At 40.3% G+C, this 10,000-nt stretch overlaps 2 protein-coding genes across 5 annotated transcripts in view; both read right to left on the reverse strand.

Moving 5' to 3' along the window:
* LOC137970197 (uncharacterized) overlaps positions 1-2,285 on the reverse strand; it is a 13,426-nt gene extending 11,141 nt beyond the window's left edge. The window contains exons 1-2 of one of the 3 annotated variants that reach the window (XM_068816718.1): positions 1,976-2,285; positions 1,045-1,175 (exon numbers count right to left, since the gene is read on the reverse strand). In XM_068816718.1, coding sequence (XP_068672819.1) covers positions 1,045-1,132 — 88 coding nt within the window. In that variant the 5' untranslated portion in view covers positions 1,133-1,175; positions 1,976-2,285. Of the gene's footprint in view, positions 1-1,044; positions 1,176-1,354; positions 1,593-1,975 lie in introns of those variants that run through there. The other 2 variants (XM_068816719.1, XM_068816717.1) reach the window with 2 other exon arrangements.
* Positions 2,286-9,068: 6,783 nt separating this feature from the next.
* LOC137970901 (uncharacterized) overlaps positions 9,069-10,000 on the reverse strand; it is a 20,458-nt gene continuing 19,526 nt past the window's right edge. The window contains exon 5 of one of the 2 annotated variants that reach the window (XM_068817554.1): positions 9,069-10,000. This exon is cut by the window's right edge and continues 832 nt beyond it. The gene's annotated coding sequence lies outside the window, so the exon portion shown is untranslated. The other variant, XM_068817553.1, reaches the window with a different exon arrangement.

The following is a 10,000-nucleotide window of genomic DNA, read 5'->3' on the forward strand; positions in this document are numbered from 1 at the left end:
TAGAAAAGGATAATATATACAACTATCATGAACAATGAAGGTCGCAAATGCCCAACATAAAAGGGCGGGTTGGAATAAAACTCAAAATTGCGTTCACAAAAGCTGTATCATTTTCAAACAACAGGTGGTACTGAAAAGAAGTCGCTGATGTCATAAAAACAGTTTCACTTTGCTTCAAATTTTATTTCCTCATTTTGATTGGAATTTGTCGCATTTGTTTAACAAATGACGAAGAGGAATGCCTCCCGAATGTCATGATGCTCGAATTATCTCCATATTTCGGTGTTATTATTATTATATTTTTACAGAGTCTTTGGGGTATTCAAATTTCTTCTGATATTTGTTTTTTAGCTATACTTCATCTTTGCACAGTTGAGAGTAAAATTTCAAGTTATTTCCTGAGTGGGAAATTCGCGATTTTTCCCGGTAATGGGATGTGATGTTGTTGAAGGAGCGAAATATTGAGGGGTTTAGAAAATATGCACACACGATTCCGGACTGTTATCTTAAAAAACAGCACTAACACGGTCTCGGAAAACTAGAGCGAAGGGTCATTTTTAGTTTCCTATCGTCTCTGTATAGACTTTAATGAAAGCTCATTCTTGTACAGTCGTAAAGTTACTTCACTGGAAAATATTTAATCAAATATATCATCAAGTCATATTTTATTCACACGAGGGTTGTCGAGTAGCTTGCTATGGCTAGCATCTCCGAGCTTACCATCCCAGCCATGATATACCACAGAAGACAAGAAACAACACAATCAATTTCCCTTTTTTTTTCTTGCATTCTCATTGCGTTACTTCCGGTGTACCAGAAAATTTTCAACTGAAAAACAGAACATATATATATACTACCTAGATATCATAACTTTATAATAACTTTATTATTTATATAGCGCAAAAATTCATTTAGACATGATCTAATGCACATTAACATTTTCGAACCTCTCCAATAAATCGGAAAGGCGATGGGAAAGTATCACTGCCTATTTATCGTTTCATATTAAAAAGCAAGATAAAAGTAACTTTTATTGTTACTCACAGCTCGAAGATGTGTTTGCTGTGCTTGTCGCCTGTACGCAGCAAAGAATAATAGTCAAACCACACCAACACGCCGTTAAGCGAGTCATCGTTGATTAGAGAAGTCTTCACAAGTTTAAATACTGTTTAGTTCTGACGAATAAGCAAATAATTTTTCGTTAGCTAGCTGTCTAGATACATTAACAAATGAGGGATTAACCGTTGACATATCTGGCGCAAGCTTTTTCCTAAAACTGAGTGGTTTCATTTCGGTAACAAATGAAACAGCAACAGAGGTTTGGGCAAAATATCAAGACAAGAATATTACTCACCGTCTTCTCACGACAATATGGCCGCCCACACAGAAGTGCATAAGCCGAGCTTCCCGTATGCAATCGAGACAAGGAAATGATAAACTATGAAAGGATTTGTCACGAAATGGCAAACCTCGACGGGTTATTTATGGAGGTATTACATGTAACTAAAATTCGCAAGGGGACGCGGTAACGTAGTCTTCGACAAATTGTCAAAAAATGGTTGATTCATCCCGAATAATTTTTATTTGACGCAAAAGGCATTTACTACGTAAACAATAAAATAAAAGATGTACATATGATACCTGAAACACAAACAGACAAAAAGGGTTGACTTCAAAACAATTGCATCGAGAACAGCATGACGTAATGTCACAAATATTCTAATGCGACTTAAATTTCTTCGTTGATTATTCATAGGCTGGGTATGAATAAAGGAAACCGCGTCGTCATTTGAAGATTATCAAACCTAACTAGGAATGAACGCTCTCATTTATAAACAAGACTACTGAGTTGCATTGTCATTGAAACAGTAAAACGTATTTCTGTGTAAAGACAGACAAGCCGCTAGTTTCTGAAATAACCAGCTGTTTGTCAAGGTACACCAATTAATGTGACGTGTTCCTGCTCAATACTCACGCGCACGAGGTGCCAGCCGAGAAAAGGTTTGCCCTCCCATCAGAGCCGAGCCGTTTTGATATAAAAATGCATTCCACGTGAAATGTAACCAGACGGGAAACTGGGTGTAGACTGTAAAACCCGGAGGGCGCACGTGATGCATCAAGCCGGTACCAATCGCGAACGTAGGATTTTCGTAGATGTTGCAATCTTATCCCGTTAACTAAAATATTAAGCTCACAATGAAATGATTTTAAACCCCTCTGGTAATGCACAGCATGCTTCAGTTTCTCCTGCCTATTTTCCTACTCATCGTACATCAACTTCTTGTCACAAATGTCACTCCTTATCTCGCGTTTTGGTGATCAGAAACAGGACGGGGCCAGGAAGAAACACATAATCTCATTGCAAGATTATCTTTCGGCTCTAATTTCACGAAAAATGAAAACCGCGACTTCCTTCTCAAAGGATAGGAACACGGGACATGATCGTGATAATTCTTTAAAAATTACTACGATTTCTGACCGGTCCCTCTTTCTCGCTCAGTTTCGCTTATAAATTAATGAGCCGTAAACCGCTTTTGTTTAGGTATTATGAAGTAGTTATAAGGTTTCGTAACAATCGGAAGCACTGTTCTGTCTCGACAATGACAGAGGAGGTACAAAGTCCTTCAGCAACGAGGACGTTTTCTCAGTAACGCGTGACATTCGAGAGGAGACTTCCATGCGTGCATTCAATCACGTGAATAGAAACCGCGTGAGATTTCAAGGTCGCCAAACACAATGCAAATCAGATGCAAATCAATGCAATAACGAAATACTTCACACCAAATGAAACTCACTATCATTTCACTCTTAATAATCGCTATCGTGAAGAGATTTATCTATCGATGAATAGAAACCGCGTGAGATTTCAAGGTCGCCAATCACAATGCAAATCAGATGCAAATCAATGCAATAACGAAGTACTTCACACCAAATGAAACTCACTATCATTTCACTCTTAATAATCGCTATCGTGAAGAGATTTATCTATCGATTGTGACTCGGGGATAATCGAAAAAAAAAAAAAAAAAACAGAACAAGTACTCATTTGCAGGAGCGAGCCTTCGACCTTCCGACTACCCGTTCGACAGAATGGAGACGCGTTGCCTCGAGACAGGATGATTCAGCGCGCGAGAAATGGAATTTCATGATTGTCTTGTGTCCCAAATTTGCGAATTCACGGACAAAATCCCTAAAACAGAAAAAAATATGAAACTAGTGGCGGTTCCTCCAGACAAGTTACCAGAACGTCGTACAATGACGATTCACCGGAAAAAATCCGACCAGTATCTAGGTCCGCTGACCGGCGTACCGACATTTCGCTTACAGACGAGTCCCAATCTCGTACCCAGAGTCCTCGGGCTTCTTGGCCAGCGGGTGAGCGCCCGGAGAGACTCTGGGATAATCGACTTGAACTATATTTTTGATTGGCCGCTTGCGTAACATTGGCAGTCCGACAGGAAGTCGGAAGCCTCAGAATTTGGAGGGAGGTTCAAAATCTAAAACTAGTTTCAGTGCTGTTTGCTTTTTTCTACCTCAGAAATATATAAATCACAAAAATAATAAAACGACGAGGTTTGAATTATGTCTAATACAGCACGGGAATTTTCCCACGCTGCTAAAAAGTGATTACTGTTGCTGTTGCAAAAGTACCGTGGGAAACATTACATCAGTCTCTTTGAGGCGAAATCCGTGGAATCAGGAGCTCATTAAGAGGAGCCTCTATCTCCCATACTTAGCCTCGGAGTCAACCCTTTCCCGAGTAGAATTATTTATAGAACACTTCCCTTGGGAGATTCAGCACGCTCACTGTTGTAAAAGCCAATCTCCCTTGAGACATTCAACACGCCCACTGTTGTAAAAGCCAATCAAAACAGAGCTATCTCAGCGTCGAGGGAATTATGATACTTTTCGCGGGAAAAGCCTGTTCCTAAAAATAAATTTACTCGGGAAAGGGTTGACTCAAGGAATTAGAGGAGATAGAGGCTCCTCTTGATGAGCTCCTGGTGGAATAAGGTCTTGTCAGGAGCCCATCTGGAGCGTGCAACTTCCATACAGCGTCTGTGAACGGCGTTTTCACAAGTAGGTTTATTTTTAGACTAGCCCTTCCCGCGAATTAGGTCAAAAAACAAAGGCAGTTCCGGTTCGGTGACCCTATGACGTCAGCTTAATTTCTTGTAATTGGTCATCGGGCTCCTGTGGGAGTCTCATTCGTGGGAAATTCAATCTAAAAATAAATCGGTCTGTGAAAACGCCGTTACACGAACACAGTAGAGTTGTAGGCTCCGGATCATGGGTTCCTGGTCTTGTCGAAGCCATTCAGAATTACGGAAACATCAAACTGTAGAAGAAGAGGACATTTGTGTCGTTTCCACAAAAAATTTGTCGATCGTGTTGCTTGCACGATGGCATTCTCATTGCATTCTGAACGATGGAATGTACGCTGAAACACTAAAAATACACTCACCGAAAGCGTCAGAGGTTTCATCTTCACTTGCTCTTACAGCAAGCCAATGATCAATTCTCCAGTTTCTTTGTGTGTAAGGCTAAAATTCTTGTTTCTCGAACACTTTCAACCCGCCATTTCTACTGTTTACGGTTTTCTCTTTTCTGCTTCCGTTTAAACTCAAGCATACGTAATAAGACCGGAACCCACGTTTTCTGGGAAAATGAAGTCGATTATCCCCGAGTCTCTCCGGGCGCTCACCCGCTGGCCAAAAAGCCCGAGGACTCTGGGTACGAGATTGGACGAGTCCCGGAACTGTGACGCAGAGGCAAATAGTTCATGCCCCACGAAAGGAAGGGAATAAACTTACGAAGGACATTCGATCGTTCTTCTTCGAAAGCTCGGAGGTGAATCGTCAGCTAACTCTAACCCTAACTTGCAGTATCAACTTCGGTGTTATTCCAAATCTGTGAGAAGCCTTATTGCTGATGTAAAGTTGCATGATTGTTGATGTTTAATTGAAAAACGTTGCACCAGCATTTTTTTCTATCAAAGGCTGTCAGGGTTCCAGAACTCATTTGTTGTCGCTCCACATATATAGTGGTATGGGTGAAGAAAGAGTTAGACTAGTCTCGTTTATCCAGCGGCGAATGGCCAATGGTTACCTTGGGAAAAAGAAAAAATGGAAAAACGCAACAATATACGATTGGATGAAAGTACCAGCTACAATGAAGGGCAATACTGAAAGTGCAAGAGAAATCGATGAAACAAAACAAAAAAAGACCAAATGCAAAGGACAGATGATCAAAAGCAGGGTTTATGTAATTTTATTAAAGAAATAATGATATTTAAAAGAAAAGAATTTTTACCTTAAATTTGAAAGATACCAAAGATTTAGAACTAGCGATAAACGATGAAATGATATAGGAAATGGATCATATATGAACTGCGGATATGAAATCAAGTGAAGCTATGATCATCGCAGTTATGAACGCAATTTTTGCAATTGCGTAAAGAAGCCTGAATAATTCAGGGTTTGAAGCCGTGACCTCGCGATACTGGTGCCACGCTCTAACCAACTGAGCTATGAGGCTTTACGCAATTGCAAAAATTGCGTTCATAACTGCGAGGATCATAGCTTCACTTGAACTAGCGATAGCTGGGCGGAAAACGGAGTTATATTTGTCTGCAAGAGGGTAAGCCAAAATAATGTGCATGCCTCGTTCAAGAAATCTAGGCCATCAGATTTTAAGGGAAAATAAGAAGTGGAAAAAGAAGACAAAAGAACAACCTTGGTTGAAATAAGGGAATGTCAAAAGAAAAAAGGGATGTGTATAAGTATCATATCAAGATTGCATCTGTTTTTGCTTTCGACGATGGACCTTCGTGGACAGAAGAATGTTAAGGTTAACACTGCGTGGGGCTTCAGATTCGCCATCATTTATGTCAGCCGGAACTCCTGAAAACCGCGCTTCAAGTAAGGTAATCCGGATTCCGGAATACAGGAAATGTTTGTATGTAGAACTGACTTGGAATTGTGGACTTTGGATAAAGCCAACTCGGCGCTACGCGCCTCGTTGGCTATCTATCATCTCATATCCAACGCACGCTCATGGAATAATTGTTAAATATACTAAAACAGTGGATAGTGTTGAACGCGCGCGCTGAACAGCCGTCTCATGACAAATAATGTGCTTAAAAATGTTGTGTAAGCGGCTTGCACAAAATTTTTTAAACGCAATGTTATTTGTCATAAGATCGGGCTGTAAACGTGTGACAACACTCGCTAACAAATAATTTTAGACAGCTAAAGAGAAAGGCCTCACTTAAAACAAAGCTAACCATTTAGAAATCAAAATGCGGCCCACTGACTAGTGCGCTTGCATCGAGACCGGGGGATCCTGGGTTCAAGACACGTTCTGACCACTCGTTGAATTTGTTCCTGGTAGTCCCTTCCCTGGTTCGACTTCTGAGCTGCACACGTAAATAGCCAACTAGCTTGCTTCTGGCCAGCTGGGATTCTTAACAGATGTTGTTGAATGTTCTGTTCTGCTGTGATTGTGTTTCATTTGCCCTGAAAAGCCCCGATGGGGGAGAGGTCAATAAAGTATATATTGCAAATCAGCGCTTAGGAGCAATGATTGACGAATTATAGTGATCCTATTCTAGATACCCGACAACAAAAACCTAATATTGAAGAAAGAGTGTAGTTTTTTCCATCTAGATTAGTGAATAGAAGCCAAACCTCCGAGTTCAAATCCAGTCCGAAAAACTTTTTTTTTAATCTGTTCCGAGACATGTCCTTGGATTTCGACCTGGTCCAGTGTATTTGTCATGTAATTATGGTTATCATATATTCAACGATGAGTGATATTATATGATTATAGTAAATCCTCTCTCGAGAACATGTTGCACGTCTAGGCTTGTTTGTTAGTCATGATTTCCCTTCTGTAGTTATTGGAGGAGAGTACATAAAGGCTGTTACTGAAGCCAAACTCTTAGGTGTAACTACTTCGATTCAGCGACCAATCTTGGAGCGCGCATATCACAGAAATTATAAAGAGGGCAGCCAAAAGGTTTTCATTTCTCACCCAGCTTAAAAGAGCCCGAATTTCTCAGAAAGATCTTTGTATATCTATTTTACACCACATGCGTGCGCTCCGTTATTGATTATGCAGGACCTGTTTTCCATCATGCTATGCCTGCCTACTTAATGCGAGAATAGCCCACTTTCGATTTATTAAAATTCAGTCCTAAACAAAAGGCATCATCTCGAGGCTCTGGGGAATAAACTCATATAAATCTTTATATATGTTCCCCAGAGCCTCGAGATGATGCCTTTTGTTTAGGACTGAATTTTAATATCTCGAAAGTGGGCTATTAGAACGCGTTCAAGAAAGGGCAATGCGAATCATCTGCCCTGGCATGGAAAATCAGCAAAAGTTAGCACTAGTGAACCTACCGACTGTAGCGGAGCATTACAGTGATATTTGCAAGCGTACGTTTGAAAATATACTTAATGACAGCGGCCATAAACTTAGGAAATTACTGACACCCCTATATGAAAGTAAGTACCATCTTAAGAACGCGGGCACCTTTTTAGCATACCGTGCTTTAAAACAAACCGATCGATTTAAGAATAACTTTATTATGGCTTTATGTGCCTTAGCAAATACCGTTTGAATGAATTGCAGGTCTTTTTTTAGTGTTATCATTTTAACGAGATATCTGTCAAGCATAGTTTTTAAATGTTATAGTTAGCAATTCTAGCAACTATTCATCGAAGTGCCTAGTGGTGGATATTTACCGAGCCGCGAAGTTGTTTTAGTATATATTAAGACAGTGAGATAATATAGCACAAAAAGATGATTTTAAGGACAGTGCCTACTAATTCAAAGATATTCTGGCGCGGTTCACTGAATATGCGGGAAAAGCAGATCTTAACAAGTGTTATTTAAATCCAAAAAGAAAATTGGGGGTAGCCATGTCTTTTTCGAAGATAATCAATCAATCATATTTGTAAAAAGCTTTGAAATGCAAAGCAATGTATGGCGTTCTTTTCCAAATTGAAGCTTAATTATCTCTGAAAAATGCAATTTAATGCAAATATCTCTGAAAAATGCATGGTTACCCCCCAATTTTTTTTTTGAATACCAAGAGCACTTGCCAACTGTTCTGATTTCTTCGCATAGCTTTGAATCGCGCAAAAATATCCCTGTATTAATAAGCACCACCCATAGCAAATCCGAGTATCTCGAGATGCGCAGAACGTATGCGCAATAACAATAGTAGGCACCGTCCTTAACTCATTTATTCCTGCAAAGATTACAACATGTTCGGGCGCAAATTCCGCCCGAATTGCTCCGAGGTGAATAGCAAAGGATTTCCTGATTTTGATCATGAGTAGCTAATCAGCGCACGAGTTCAACGCAATCCACTGTCTTAGTATATACTAAATAACATTATCATTATCTTTTAATTTAGGTATCATTCAATTTATAAGTTTGTACATTCAATTCGTCATAAAGAGTCCGTTCGTCCGTCCGGCCGTCCATCCATCCATCAACTAGCTGAAATGCAAATTCTTTTTGAACTTTAGTATCTTTTTGCTGGTATGGTATGTATCGGAGCGTATGAACATTAACCCTCACGCTGATGAAACATTTGAACAAAAGAGAAAAATGACACCAGTAGCGGTACCTCTGGGCACGGCGCCAGAACGTCGTACCTTGACAACTAAGCCCGAGATTTCGAACTGTCGCTTTTACCAGCCTAGCCGGTAAAGCAGGCGTATTTTTGTTTTGGTAAGAATTATCGGATGATATCTAGACTAACAGAGGCCTGAAGCGAGTCAAGAAAATTGCACTCAGTGAGAGGAGGACAGTATGAAATGGTAGTGGAAATATCAAAATGGCGGCCCATTACGAACAAGCGTACGCCTCCCAAGAAACACCTGCTTTGCAGGCTATTACTAGCCCCACACGTTTGTTCCACCTGCGGTAGGCATCGAGAAAGAGAAATGTCGGCTCCTAGACCATATGAGACAGATCTCTTTCTTTCACAGAGCTCAGTTTGGCCATTTTTATCTTCCATATGGTACGCAGTGGAGTCGTGGATTCAGTACAAAGTGTACGCACGCGCATTGTTAGTGTTTACAAAATGACAAAAAAGAACAACGCAACCCCTATATAATGTGTTAAGAATTTCTTTCCTATTTGTGATCCAGATGATTCTTTTGTAATTTGTTTCTTTGAATTAGATCGTTTACCATTTCAATTTCAGCCTGTTCCAACTCAACACGGTTGCCGTAGACATCCGCGTAATAAAATATAATCCTATGCATGACCCTGCGTCATCGGCTTTATTTGTCTTGAAACACAGATAAGTTAACAGCGATAACAAATTGTATTCCATCAAATGGTGTTCGATAAGAGACAAACTTTTCTGACCATTTGTATGAGCAATTCTTGAACAAAACCCTATCATCGGGCCTGTCCCAAACTCTCAAATAGTATGGCCGAAGAAAACAGCATGCCCAGCGACTAAGTAAGTAATGGACCAAGCAAAACGCGAGTGATTTCCAGAATGCCAGTCCACAAAATGTATCAACACCTTTTATTAAACAGATCACCCAAAATGATTTATAGAGGATATTACATGGCCGCTTGGAGATACGAAATTTTTCTTCGAGTGTTGAAAAATATTTCACGAGTGAACGCTGCGAAAGAGTGAAATCTTTTTCAACACGAGAAGAGAAATTTCATATCTACAATGCAAGCGGCCATGTAATATTCTATTTATTATACTAGTTATAGCTGTCGCTAAAGTGCCAACGAGCCAAGCTTGCGTGATCTGGCGCCTGGCGGCTGCAAACATCACGCGGCGTACTCGTGCGGCACTCTCATTGGTTATCGCTACGGTCAACATTTCATCGCTTTGGTCTACACTACCTTACACTCAAATTTGAAGCGCTTCTGAGATTTCGTCCGCCTAAAAATCTTCTCGCGGCTCTATAAGCTGCCGCCTCGCCAGGCCTTCTGTCTTCAGAAGGCCTGA

The sequence above is a fragment of the Montipora foliosa genome, chromosome 9, assembly GCF_036669935.1.
Source record: "Montipora foliosa isolate CH-2021 chromosome 9, ASM3666993v2, whole genome shotgun sequence".
NCBI classification, from domain to species: domain Eukaryota; kingdom Metazoa; phylum Cnidaria; class Anthozoa; order Scleractinia; family Acroporidae; genus Montipora; species Montipora foliosa.